The following is a 15,329-nucleotide window of genomic DNA, read 5'->3' on the forward strand; positions in this document are numbered from 1 at the left end:
AGGTCACATCATCAAAATCTAGGTCACCTGATATCAAAGTTCAATTTTACAACTAAAACTGTGCACATGGTTAAAATTGTCCCCTTGGGCAAGGCAAAATTTTGGACCCAAGGATTTAATTCAAAACAATCTTGATACAGTCCACCAAACAACATTTCAAGTCAAATATCTAAGTTGTAGCTTTCTCCCATTCAGAAAACATTTGTTATATTTTCTGTTTTTACTATGTGTACATAATGAGAATCACTGCCCCGGGGCAGGGCCAATTTTGACACCAGGGGAAAAATTTGAACAACTTTGGTAGAGCACCTATAGATGATTTTGGGGGCCTCCGTGGCCGAGTGGTTAAGGTCGTTGACTTAAGATCACAGGTCCCTCACCGCTGTAGGTTCGATCCTCACTCGGGTCGAAATCTTTCATGTGAGGAAGCCATCCAGCTGGCTTACGGAAGGTCAGTGGTTCTACCCAGGTGCCCGCTCATGCCTGAAACAATGCCCGAAGGGGCACTTGGGGGTCTTCCTCCACCAATAAAGCTGGAAAAAATCGACGAAAAAATCTCGGCGGGACGCTCTAGGATGGCCCGACTTGAGTGTACGGTCGCCCATATGGGCTTTCCGGCGGCGACCTTAAATAAACGCATTAAAAAAAAAAAAAAGATGATATTATATAGCTAACATCAAAGCTCTATGCCTTGTACCTTCAGACAAAAATATTTTTTTATTTTTTTACTATATGTACATAATGAAAATCAATGACCCCTGGGGAGGGACCAATTTTGACCCCAGGGCTATAATTTGAACAATCTTTGTAAAGGTTCACTTCACAAAGTCTCATGCCATATATTTAACCTCTAGCCTTTGTCAATTCAGAGAAGAAGATTTTTCAATTCAGAGAAGAAGATTTTTCAAGTTTTTACTTTATACATATGAGGAAAACTATGGCCTCTGGGGCAGGGCAATTTTAACACTAGGGGCATAATTAAAACAACTTTAGTAGAGGACCTATAGATGATATTATATACAAAATATCAAAGCTCTAAGCCTTGTACCTTCAGACAAGAAGATTTTTTATTTTTTTACTATATGTACATAGTGAAAATCAATGACCCCTGGGGGGTGGGGCCAGGCCAATTTTGACCCCAGGGCTATAATCTTGCTAGAGGTTCAATACATAATGTTTCATGAAAAATATCTTAACTCTAGACTTTGTAAATTTAGAGAAGATGATTTTTTAAAGTTTTTACAAAATACATATAAGGAAAACCTATGGCCCCCGGGGCAGGGCTAATTTTGACACTAGAGGCAAAATTTGAACAACTTTGGTAGAGTACCTATAGATGATATCATTTAACAAATATTAAAGCTCTAGGCCTTGTACCTTCAGACAATAAGATTTTTTTGATTTTCTACTATATGTATATAAAATTATTGAAAATTAATGACCCCCGGGGTGGGGGCAATTTTCACCCAAGGGCTATAATTTGAACAATCTTGCTAGAAGTTCACTTCACAATGTTTCATGCAAAATATCTAACCTCTATCATTTGTCAATTGCTAGAAGAATTTTTTTTTAAGTTTTTACTATATACATATAAGGAAAACCAATGACCCCCGGGGCGGGGCCGATTTTGACCCCAGGGCTATAATTTGAACAATTTGGGTAGAGGTCTACCAGACAATGCCTTATGCAAAATATCTAAGCTCTAGGCTGTTTTGGTCTTTACAAGAAGGATTTTAAGTTTTTACTATATGTACATATAGTGAAAATCAATAACCCCCGGGACAGGGCCGATTTTGACCCCAGGGCTATAATTTGAACAATCTTGGTAGATTTCTACCAGACAATGCCTTATGCAAAATATCTAAGCTCTAGGCCTTTAGGGTCTTTACAGGAAGGTATTTTATGTATATATAGTGAAAATCAATGACCCCCGGGGCGGGGCCGATTTTGACCCCAGGGCTATAATTTGAACAATCTTGGTAGAGGTCTACCAGACAATGCCTTATGCAAAATATCTAAGCTCTAGGCCTTTTGGATCTTTACAAGGAGATTTTTTAAATTTATTCTTATAATTCCTTTTGGTTGCCATGGCAACCAGATTTCTGCATGGAATGAAATTCTTTGAACAACTTTGGAAGCCCTTCACCCAAGGATCAATCCTGCCAAGTTTGGTTGAAATTGGACTAGTGGTTTTTCACAAGAAGATTTTTTAAGTTCACTATATAATCTATATAACACACACACACACACAAACAAACAAACAAACAAACACACACACATACATACACACAGGTGAATCGCTATATGCCACCGCATCGCAGATGCTGCGGTGGCATAAACACAATAAAAAATACCGATCATAACAAAAGATGACTAGTTAATTCTTTTATTGCATTTTAACAAGTTTGTTAATGGTCCAGTTTACATGAATTTTATTCTGTATTTGTACGACTTCTATTCCATAAACATAAAAAATGCGGCCGACTTTGTTATTTTTTTAGATCCGTACATACTCGTTCCATTTACTTGTAATAATGTATATGCATATAGATTTACACTGTAGATGTGAAGTTGCGTGTAATTTCTGTAACTGGCTGATTAAAACGTGGCAGTCGTGTCATAGAAATTATGTGATATTTACGTCTGCGAATTTTAGGGACAGGGTTCAATTGAGCTGCCTATCATGTCACATAAATGTGTTATTTGCAATAAATTATCGACAGATTTGCCCAGAGGCAAGGATTAAATTTAATGACCAGCGTGGTGTAGTACGTAAAGATCTGTGTTTGCTGTAAATAAACAAGAGGGCCATGATGGCCCTGAGGTCACTCACCTGTATAAAGGCACCCGGAGCGGGGCCAGTTTAAACCCCAGGGCTTCTATTTGAACAAACTTGGAAGATTGGAAGACACCCATTAGATGATGTTTCACAAAGTGAAGTTTTTACTACACACATATAATGAAGAACAATGATCTACTCCCCCCCCCCCCCGTCAGGGCCAATTTTAATCCAGGGGCTTTTATTTGAACAAACTTGGTAGACACCAATAAGAAAATAAGAAGATGTTTCATGCTAAACATCTAAGCTCTAGCTCATTGGGTTTTTTAAAAGAAGATTTTTTAAGTTTTTACTATACACCTATAGTTAAAAAATGATGACACCCTTGGGGCAGGGCCAGTTTTGACCCCCGGGCGTTTATTTTAACAAACTTTGTAGATATTTACTTAAAGATGTTTCATGCTTAATATCTAAACTCTAGCAATTTGGGTTTTTCCAAAGAAGATTTTTAAGTTTTTGCTATACACATATAAGGAAAATCAATGACCCCCCGGGCGGGGCCAGTTTTGACCCCAGGGCTTTTATTTGAACATACTTGGTAGACACCCATTAGAACATGTTTCATGCTAAATATCTTAGCTCTAGCTCTTTGAGTTCTTTAAAAGAAGATTTTTTTATGTTTTTACTTATTTTATGAAATGCATATAGGGAAAATCAATGACCCCCTGGGGCGGGGCCAATTTTGACCCCAGGGCTTTTATTTGAACATACTTGGTAGATACTCATTAGAAGATGTTTCATGCTAAATATCTTAGCTCTAGCTCTTTGGGTTCTTTAAAAGAAGATTTTTTAAGTTTTTACTATATGCATATAGGGAAAATCTATGACCCCCTGGGGCGGGGTCAATTTTGACCCCAGGGCTTTTATTTGAACAAACTTGCTAGACATTCACTAGAAGATGTTTCATGCCAAATATCTAAGCTCTAGCTCTTATGGTTCTTTAAAAGAAGATTTTTTTAAGTTTTTACTATATGCATATAGGGAAAATCAATGACCCCCAGGGCGGGGCCAATTTTGACCCCAGGGCTTTAATTTGAACAAACTTGGTAGACACTCACTAGAAGATGTTTCATGCTCAATATCTTAGCTCTAGCTCTTTGGGTTCTTTAAAAGAAGATTTTTTAAGTTTTTACTATATGCATATAGGGAAAATCAATGACCCCCTGGGGCGGGGCCAATTTTGACCCCAGGGCTTTTATTTGAACAAACTTGGTAGACATTCACTAGAAGATGTTTCATGTCAAATATCTAAGCTCTAGCTCTTACAGTTCTTTAAAAGAAGATTTTTTAAGTTTTTACTAAATGCATATAAGGAAAATCAATGACCCCCTGGGGCGGGGCCAATTTTGATCCAAGGGCTTTTATTTGAACAAACTTGGTAGACACTCATTAGAAGATGTTTCATGCTAAATATCTTAGCTCTAGCTCTTTGGGTTCTTTAAAAGAAGATTTTTTAAGTTTTTACTATATGCATATAGGGAAAATCTATGACCCCTGGGGCGGGGTCAATTTTGACCCCAGGGCTTTTATTTGAACAAACTTGCTAGACATTCACTAGAAGATGTTTCATGCCAAATATCTAAGCTCTAGCTCTTATGGTTCTTTAAAAGAAGATTTTTTAAGTTTTTACTATATGCATATAGGGAAAATCAATGAACCCCCTGGGGCGGGGCCAATTTTGACCCAGGGCTTTTATTTGAACAAACTTGGTAGACATTCACTAGAAGATGTTTCATGTCAAATATCTAAGCTCTAGCTCTTACAGTTCTTTAAAAAGAAGATTTTTTTAAGTTTTTACTATATGCATATAGGGAAAATCAATGACCCCCTGGGGCGGGGCCAATTTTGATCCCAGGGCTTTTATTTGAACATACTTGGTAGATACTCATTAGAAGATGTTTCATGCTAAATATCTTAGCTCTAGCTCTTTGGGTTCTTTAAAAGAAGATTTTTTAAGTTTTTACTATATGCATATAGGGAAAATCTATGACCCCCTGGGGCGGGGTCAATTTTGACCCCAGGGCTTTTATTTGAACAAACTTGCTAGACATTCACTAGAAGATGTTTCATGCCAAATATCTAAGTTCTAGCTCTTATGGTTCTTTAAAAGAAGATTTTTTAAGTTTTTACTATATGCATATAGGGAAAATCAATGACCCCCAGGGCGGGGCCAATTTTGACCCCAGGGCTTTAATTTGAACAAACTTGGTAGACACTCACTAGAAGATGTTTCATGCTCAATATCTTAGCTCTAGCTCTTTGGGTTCTTTAAAAGAAGATTTTTTAAGTTTTTACTATATGCATATAGGGAAAATCAATGACCCCCTGGGGCGGGGCCAATTTTGACCCCAGGGCTTTTATTTGAACAAACTTGGTAGACATTCACTAGAAGATGTTTCATGTCAAATATCTAAGCTCTAGCTCTTACAGTTCTTTAAAAGAAGATTTTTTAAGTTTTTACTATATGCATATAGGGAAAATCAATGACCCCCTGGGGCGGGGCCAATTTTGACCCCAGGGCTTTTATTTGAACAAACTTGGTAGACACTCACTAGAAGATGTTTCATGCCAAATATCTAAGCTCTACCTCTTATGGTTTTTTAAAAGAAGATATTTAAAGTTTTTTCTTTTGGTTGCCATGGCAACCAGAGTTCTGCATGGAATTAAATTCTTTGAACAATTTTTAAAGGTGACCACCAAAGGAACATTCCTGTGAAGTTTGGATGAAATTGGCTCAGTGGTTTATGAGGAGATGTCATTTAAAGCAAAAGTTTACGGACGGACGATGGACGGACGGACGCCGGACGAAAAGCGATCACAAAAGCTCACCCTGTCACTTTGTGACAGGTGAGCTAAAAATTATTAAAGGGCCATAACTCTGACAAAAATCATTGAACCGGAAAATACTGACAATATGCACAACTAGACTTGGTATTGATCATTCCTGTAAAGTTTGGATGAAATTGCACCAGTAGTTTATGAGGAGTAGTCCGGACAAGCTTTTGTGTATCTGGCAACACACAGAAAAAAACACCTTTTTATCAAAGGGCCATAACTGGGCCAAAAATCATTCAACCGAATAACCCGTGCAATATGCAATATGCAATATATAGGACTTGAGCTATATATCAATCATTGAAATTGCATTAGTGGTATAAGAGAAGTAGTCCGGACAAACTTTAAAAATAAAAATTATTAAAGGGCCATAACTCTGACAAAAATTCTTGAACCAAAAAATGCTGACAATATGCACAACTAGACTTGGTACTGATCATTCCATTAAAGTTTGGATGAAATTGCACTAGTAGTTTATGAGGAGTAGTCCAGACAAGTTTTGTGACGGACTACTCCGTAGAGGCGACACAAAAAGTATTTTTTAAGGAAAATTCTAAGTTCAAGGGGAGATAAATCTAAAACTATTGGTGCTAGAGTTATGAACCTTGTCACATAAGATGTGGTTGATGATAAGGAACATATATTTGAAGTTTGAAGTTGATACCTTAAGAAATTACAAAGTTATAGTGAAAAATATTTTTACTGCACCAAAACTTTAATCGTATAGTCGAGCTAAAAATCTATTTTTAGCCCTCCTGATCCAGATGTTCAATTGAGCAGAACCATTTGAACAATTTTAGTAAAGCTTCATGCTAGGAACATCCCAAGAAAATTTCATCAAATTTGGCCCAGTAGTTACTGAGAAGAAGTTGTTTGTATAAGAAGAGGGCCATGATGGCCCTAAAATCGCTCAACTGAATATAAGACTCTCCATGACAAGTAATATTGTAATCTATGAATAAAAGCAGATATAATATGTAAATCTATACCTGATTTCACAAAATTTATATTTGTATCTTAAATAGTGCATGTGTAAAAACATTTGCAAGTGAAAACAACAGTTCAAAAAGATGGGGTGCGGCCAATTTTTACCCCAGGGCTTTTATTTGAACAAACTTGGTAGACACCGATAAGAAGATTTTTCATGCTTAATATCTAAGCTCTAGCATTTAGAATTTTTTAAAAGAACATTTTTTTTTAGTTTAAGTTTTTACTATATATACTCAAACTCGGTATTATCGGCGCACCTCTATTCCGAAAATACGGTAATTTACATAAATAGCACCGCCTACCACCCTCTCACGTGAGTAAACAATAACAAGGAAGACGTCACTTTTTTTCTATGGAAGGCCGTTTACGTATAATAACACTTACATTATTAACCATCCTGAGCAGAGCAAGTTGTAGATCTGCATTTTTAGGTAAGTTTTTTTTTACTGTGTAATTCTTCTTTCAGGTTTCTCATACAGTGACTGCTAAGAGACGTCTTTCTTTTAGTACACCACATCCAGTGAAAATGAGGCGCCAGTATGACCCAGCAAATCTTCAACCTATCATGCAACCAATAAGGGTATGTCTGCCTATCGTGCTTCTGGGCTGTATGGGGTGCCAGAATCTACCATCAAGGATAGGCCATCAGGAAGGGTAGAGACTGGGGTAAAGCCAGGGCCGTTGAAGTTATTTTCATCCGAAGAGGAGCAGAGGTTGGCAGACCATATAAAGCACATGGCCAGCATTGGGTATGGCTATACTAAGGCCAACGTACAATATCTCGCTGCTGATTTTGCAGTGGCTTGTGGCAAGAAAGTGAACAGTGACAAACCACTTAGTGACAGTTAGTTTTATGGTCTTCTAACAAGATGGGAAAATCTGAAGGTTGCAAAACCTCAAAAGCTCTCTTTACTTTGAGCTAAATGTGCCTCCAAGGAGGTCCTTTATCAATATTTCAAGGAACTTTGCACCATTATTTCTGATAATGGACTTTAAGGGAAACATGAGCGCATTTATAACATTGATGAGACTGGCATTAATACAGAGCATACTCCACCACATATAGTATGTGATGCAACCTCTCAGCCACAAGCAGTTACTTCCCCAAGATCATCAACTGTGACAATTATTGGTGGGGAACCAGATCCCACCCTATTACATTTTTCCAGGGAAACAGTGGAATAGTGAATTTTTAAATGTAGCTCCCACTGGTGCAGATGGTGAAATGTCTGATAGTGGTTGGTTTAATTCTCTAATTTTCCAAAATTATCTTACAAAACACCTTATAAAGTATGCAAATGTCTCATCTGATACTCCAACTCTCATTATTTTTGATGGACACAAATCACATGTTCAACTCTCTCTGGGCAAGAGAAAAAAAACATAATTCTGTTTGTGCTTCCACCTCACACAAGTCACATAACACAGCCTTTAGATGTTGGGGTATTCGGACCTTTGAAGTCTATGTACTATAGGGAATGTCAACTGTATTTACAGAAACATCCAGGTCAAAAGATCACCAAATATGAGGTGTCTAAATTAACTTCAAAGCCATACTTGAAAGCTCTGTGTCCTGAAAACCTGATTTCGTCTTTCCGTAAGACTGGAATATATCCATTCTCAGATTGTACCATCAAAGAGTCCCAGATAGCACCCTCTTCAACTTATGTGTTCCTAATGTGTCTGCTGTTGATCCTCAACCTCAATGTCTTCAGTGTTCACCAAGACAAGAGAAACCAATGTGCCAATACATGCCCTAGAAACTGACAATAAAAACATTCCAGAAGGTGTACTTAGTCCTAGAAGTATTTTCTTCAAGTCCGGACCATCACTGGCATCTCTGATCCCAGTAGGAAACCTAGGAAGAAGTTTGTATCACCATTTCTAGCTGGTAGTTTGTCAAAGCCCAATAACATCACAGTGCTTCAAGCTAAAAAGCCCAAAGCAAATCAAGCAACAATCACAGATCATTCATCTCAATCTGAAAAATCTTTAAGTAAATCCTCTACTACCAAAGCAGTTCCATCATCTTCTTCAAAACAACTTCCTCATCCAGGTCCTTCTGCTTATTATGTCAGCAGTTCAGAGGCTGAAACTGAGTCTGGCTCTGAGGATGAATCTTCAAATTGCTGTGTGTGCCATAAATTTTCACCTCCAGCTCTTAAGCAGTGTACAAGTTTAGTTATTGTGAAGTGGGCTCAATGCGATAAGTGTCATCACTGGACACATTTGTCCTTCTGCACTGAGGTCAGGGTTGTGTGGCGTCATAGTGAATTTCTATGACCCCACTGCCAATAAATACATTTAAAACTGTAAAAAAACTGTTAAAAGAAAGACTGTTTAACTCTTTCCTGTTCCATGTTGACTTTTTAAATATCCAGTTAATTGTTTTGATATAACACTTTGACATTGTTTGGTGACATTTTATTTTCAAAAACCATGAACTTGTTGAATCATACTCTTGTCTTGAAACTTTATAAATCAACCATAATATGTGTGTAAAGTACAGAAAGATAATTATTTGACGGTGGATAGCCAAACTTTAAGGTAAGACAAGCTTTCAGTCATTTTTTTTACATCAACGGCTTGCCATAGTTGATCAATGCTGAATACGTCGATAACAGAGTGTTCTCCCTTTAGGAGGTTGTGTAGGCAGTCATGTGTATTGAAGCTAAACATCTTTGACCCAGTTCAGCATAAACTGAATTTCTTACGGTGAATTTGTAGAAAAGGTGTCTGCTTTTTCACGCAAAATATAAATTATTTAATCTAGCACTGAAAAATAACGCGTACATAGTGCAAACTTTAAGTACGCCGATAATACGGTGTTCTAGGCTACATATAAGGAAAACCAATGACCGCCCCTTCACCCCGGGAAGGGTCAATTTTGACCCCAAGGCAAAAAAATTTGGTAGACACCCACTAGAAGATGTTTCACGCTAGATATCTAAACTCTAGCTCTTTGGGCTTTTTAAAAGAAGATTTTGTTTTTGTTTTTACTATATATCTATCTATATATTTAAAATCAATGACCCCCTCCCCCCCCCCGGGCAGGCCAATTTTGACCCCAGGGCTTTTATTTGAACAAACTTGGTAGACTGTTATTTGAAGATATTTCATGCTTAATATCTAATGTCAAACAGCCCCGGGCGGCGTTTTTTCCACACAAAAAATCGTAATACCGGCCGATGGTAGCAGCAATCAGTGTAATAAGTCGCACAATGTTTATTAGACAGATAAAACGTATTTCTGTGAAAATAATGCTGATGAATAGTTCAGTCTCTACAGTATAAATCACAAAGTGAAATTTGGATGTTGTATGCAAATGAAAGCTGAGTTTTCTACTTTTGTCACGTAAACTAACAGAATTTTGCTATTTGAACATGAATTAAATCATAGTTAATATTTTTAGGCACATTATTTCTATATGTTACAAAATATTTAATTATTGAAACTGTTTTAAATGAAACCATTATTATATATACCAAAACAATTTGAAATTGTAAGGGCTGTAAACAATGTGAATTTGTGACTTACCCTGGTACAAGGTATTTGTCAACAGCTTTAGTGGCAATATGGGTAGCTGCCCTCTGTATCTTTGAAGATAAACTCAAATTTGAGCAGAATCTGGACTGAAATTGTAAACATAACAGAATGCCATTTGTAGATATACTATATGGAACTACAATAAAAACAGATAATAATGTTAAATCAAAGGCACATACAATCACCTCAATTTTAAATCATTTCATCTGAAGCAAACCAAGATAAATGTTCCTTTTAACCTTTTTATCTACAAGAGCTATGTTAACATGGCCATCCCCCGCCGATTATGTTTGCTCATTGGAAAAATGTATATGTAGTAGAGCAAAATAATTCAATTTTAAGAGGTCTTTTGGTAATGAAAACTGATGGCTGAAGTGATTACAGATTTAAAACCTATGTAAATACTGATGGTTAAAAATAACAAAGGGCAATAACTGAAAAATAATGCAGGGTAGGTTATCATTGTTATGTGCTCATTCTTGTGTGCTGCACTCCTCCTTAATGAGATCTATCCACCTATGAAGATTCAAGTTGATACCTCAAATATTTTTTGAGATGTGCTCAGGACAAAAAGTATGAAAAATAACAAGGGGCAATAACTCAAAATTTATAAAGGGTAGAGTTATCATTCTTGCACACAGCATTCCTCCTCAATTAGATCTACCAACCTATGAAGTTTCTGATGGCTGAAGTGATTACAGATTTGAAACCTATGTGAATATTGATGTCTGAAAATAACAAAGGGCAATAACTCAAAAATTATGAAGGGTAGAGTTATCATTCTTATGCACTGCAAACCTCCTGAGTGAGATCTATGCAATATTTGTCTCTTGTAAAATCATGTACATAAATTAAAAGATGTTAACAGTAGAGCCGCAGGCCACAAACCTTTTGAACAACCTTTGTACACTGGTAGACAGCGCTTCTCACACCACTACAGTTTCAAACAGTCAACTGCTAAGACAAGATTTGATGTATGGATTTAACTAAAAGTCACAAGGACAGAGGTGAGGACTATAAGCGGGATGTAGCAAAACCTCAATTCTCTGTTCCTCTAAATAAGCTTGAGCCAAGGCTGTCCAGTGTGCAAGTGCATTACTATGGAGTAATTTGATCCTACACCAGACCTTGGGTTTTTTGTAATGAAGTGATTAAGTACAACAGTGAGAACATGGTCACAGTAAAATGTTCCAGCGACATATTCCATCACTGTAACAAGATTGCATTTGTGAAGCAAGAGGGCCATGATGGCCTTATATTGCTCAACTGATTATTGAGGCTCTGATTATTGAGGCTCTCAAGCCTCAATATTGTTAGCAATGAATGAAAGGCAGATATAATGCCATAAACTTAAACTGACATCATAACATTTATATCTGAAACAGTGCAAATGTTAATAAGGTTTTTTTCATATATGCCTTTTTATAACATATCATGTATCAACTGAGGAAGCTAAATAAAGCGAAACGTGTTTTGATACTTAAATTTGTGTTGGTTTTTGATCCAATTGTCCTATTTTTATAACATAGTAACAAATAACATTTGATAACCTAATTTCTAAGTTCAAGGGGGAATAATTCTGGAAATAGTCATGCTACAGTTATGAAACTTGTCACACAACATGTGTGTAATGATAAGAAATATATATTTAAGTTTGAAGTAGATACCTTTAAAGGTAAAGAAGTTATAATATTTCTTAAGGACAATCCTAAGTTCAAAGAGAGATTAATCTGAAAATATTGCTTCAAGAGTTCTGAACATATCACATATCTGGTGAAAAATTAAGTATGAAAAATAACAAAGGGCAATAACTCAAAATTATGAAGGGTAGAGTTATCATTCTTGTGCACTGCACACCTCCTGAGTGAGATATATCCACCTATGAAGTTTCAAGTTGATACTTCAAATACTTTTTGAGATATGCTCTGGACAAAAATGTGGGACGCTAGGACAGACAAAAGGACGGACTGGTGGACAGACACCTTTTGGCAGGGGATAACAAAGGGCAACAACTGAGAAATTATGCAGGGTATAGTTATCATTCATGTGCACTGCACTCCTCAATATGATCTATCCACCTATTAAGTTTCAAGTTGATACCTCAAATACTTTTTGAGATATGCTCTGAACAAAAATGTGGGACGGAAGGACATTCCTGCGAATAGACATTTATTGGGTACTTCTTTTGTTTAAAAGTACCCAATAAGAGAACAAAAGTACCCAACAGTACTGACGGAATGAATAGAATTACCCAACAAGTGTCCTTTTGTGCGCCGGAGGTACCCAACAAGTGTCTTCTCGTGCGCCCTGATGGACAGATGGACGGACGGAGACTATTTCTATATCCCCGCTGCCTTTTTGGCAGGGGATAAAAATCATTACTATAGTTAGAGAAAATGTCCTTCAAGAATACTGTGTGGGGGCGTGCCCGAGTGGTCAATGCATCGGACTAGTAATCTAAGGATTGCTGACCGCATGGATTCAAAACCTGTCAGAGGCAAGCCATAGAAACTTTACATTCATTGCTTAGTACTGGTTGATTTCAGGAAGGGATTCGAGAGTTACAATAAGCTTATAGCTTCCGACATAATCAAACTAAAGTAAATTTGTATAAACTAAAAATACTGTCTTTCAGATCTTAAAACAAGACAGTACATCATAACATACGAAATTCTTAAAGTGAAATTAAAAGGTCCAATCAAACCTGGCTTTTTCTTGGCTTTATGGCACACCAACACAGCTGAAGTCATATGGCTCCGAAACAGGAAAGATAATTTTGACCAACCATGAGTGTAAATAACTTAAAGCAACAACAGGGGTCAAACCACTTTACCTGCTGGAACTAAGAGATGCATAGACTCCAGCAATTCAAAGTCATTTAGTTTCCTCTTACGATAACAAGAGTTAAACTGTGGCTGCCATTCTGATGCCTCCACCCATTAACAAGGGTCCCCATCAAACTTGAAGAAACCTCAGCTATCACTAAAGGTGCTCCATACACCTACCAGAAACCCTAAGTATTTGGAAAAACAAGGGGGCCATTGGCCCCAAAGCCCTCACCTGAGTACTGACTATTATAACTGTGACAGCAGTGAAAGTCAGTGTTTATCAATGTTGATCATTAGACCATATAATATTTCATGCAAAATGTATTTTTAATCATACAGTGTAACTTCCGAAAACCGAACACCCATGGGACTTGTCAAAAAGTTCGGATTTCAGAGGTTTCCGGAATTCAGAGGTTTATGATAATGTGGACAAGACTAAGCCACTTAATATCACTGAATGTCAAGGAAGATGTGGCCATTACTGTAATATTATATATAATAGTCTTTTAATCAAGATAAAGATGTGAATGAAAAGAATACATTTTTATCTTACCTGCAAATGCTTTTGGATTTCTATCAGTTTGTAGAAATGTTGTTAATTGCATAAACTTACATATCGTCAGATGCTAGTTAATTAATTATTACATCAAATGCAATAAAATCCCTAAAGACGTTTGATGCATACATTGTCCATATAGATAGAGATATAAAATCTAAATCTTAACAAGAGGGCCATGATGGCCCTGAGTCGCTCACCAGAAACAACTGCTTTTCAGTGTTGGAATGTCAATATTTCCTAATATCAAATTTAAGCATAGAATATGTTTAAACAATAATTTGAAGAAATGCCATGACCTGGGGCATTTAAGCTTTAGCTTAAATGGGGCTAATCAAATTAATATGAGCAAACTTGATAAAAAACTACCTAAGAATGCTACAAAGTTTGGTGATCATCTATCAATTATTTCAGTAGGAAATGATGTTCGAAGTTTTTTTTCTATTTTTAGCTTTAGTGGCCCCTAAAAGGGGCTAATCAAATTAATATAAGCAAACTTGATAAAAGAGTACCCAAGAATGCTACAGACAAAGTTTGGTGATCATCCATCAATTGGTTTTAAAGTAGAAGATGTTTAAAGGTTTTTCTATTTTTAGCTTGAGTGGCCCCGAAAAGGGGCCAATCAAATTCACGTGAGTGAACTTTATAAAAGATTACCCAAAAATGCTACAAACAAAGTTTGGTGATCATCCATCAATTAGTTCTGTAGGAGAAGATGTTTAAAATTATTTCTATTTTTAATTTTAGCGACCCGTAAAAGGGGCTAATCAAAAAAATATGAGCAAACTTGATAAAAGACTACCCAAGAATGCTACAGACAAAGTTTGGTGATCATCCATCAATTAGTACTGTAGCAATAGACGTTTAAGCGTATTTATATTTTTAATTTTAGCGGCCACTATAAGGGGCCAATCAAAATACAATGAGCAAACTTGATAAAAGACTACCCAACAATGCTACAGACAAAGTTTGGTGATCATCCATCAATTAGTTCTGTAGCAATAGACGTTTAAACGTATTTCTATTTTTAATTTTAGCGGCCCCTATAAGGGGCCAATCATAATAATATGAGCAAACTTGATAAAAGACTACCCAACAACGCTACAGACAAAGTTTGGTGATCATCCATCAATTAGTTCTGTAGAAATAGACATTTAAAGGTATTTCTATTTTTAGCTTAAGCGGCCCCTAAAAGGGGCCAATCAAATTCATATGAGCAAACTTGATAAAAGAGTACCCAAGAATGCTACAGACAAAGTTTGGTGATCATCCATCAATTAGTTCTGTGGAAATAGACATTTAAAGATATTTCTATTTTTAGCTTTTGCGGCCCCTAAAAGGGGCCAATCAAAATAATATTATCAAACTTGATAAAAGACTACCCAAGCGTGCTACAGACAAAGTTTGGTGATCATCAATCAATTAGTTCTCTAGAAATAGACATTTAATGGTATTTCTATTTTTAGCTTTAGCAGCCCCTAAAAGGGGCCAATCAAATTAATATGAGCAAACTTGATAAAACACTACCCCAGAATGCTACAGACAAAGTTTGGTGATCATCCATCAATTAGTTCTGTAGAAATAGACATTTAAAGGTATTTCTATTTTTAGCTTTTGCGGCTCCTAAAAGGGGCCAATCAAATTCATATGAGCAAACTTGATAAAAGACTACCCAAGAATGCTACAGACAAAGTTTGGTGATCATCCATCTATTAGTTCTGTAGAAGAAGATGTT

At 36.5% G+C, this 15,329-nt stretch overlaps 1 protein-coding gene across 1 annotated transcript in view; it reads right to left on the reverse strand.

Moving 5' to 3' along the window:
- Positions 1-15,329, reverse strand: part of LOC132751954 (transcription initiation factor IIB-like) — an 85,782-nt gene that overhangs the window by 7,449 nt on the left and 63,004 nt on the right. The window contains exon 8 of the mRNA XM_060742173.1: positions 10,202-10,296. Coding sequence (XP_060598156.1) covers positions 10,202-10,296 — 95 coding nt within the window. The remainder of the gene's footprint in view (positions 1-10,201; positions 10,297-15,329) is intronic.

This window comes from Ruditapes philippinarum, unplaced genomic scaffold (assembly GCF_026571515.1).
Source record: "Ruditapes philippinarum isolate M1 unplaced genomic scaffold, ASM2657151v2 ctg1888_1_1_1_1, whole genome shotgun sequence".
In the NCBI taxonomy this organism is placed as follows: Eukaryota; Metazoa; Mollusca; class Bivalvia; order Venerida; family Veneridae; genus Ruditapes; species Ruditapes philippinarum.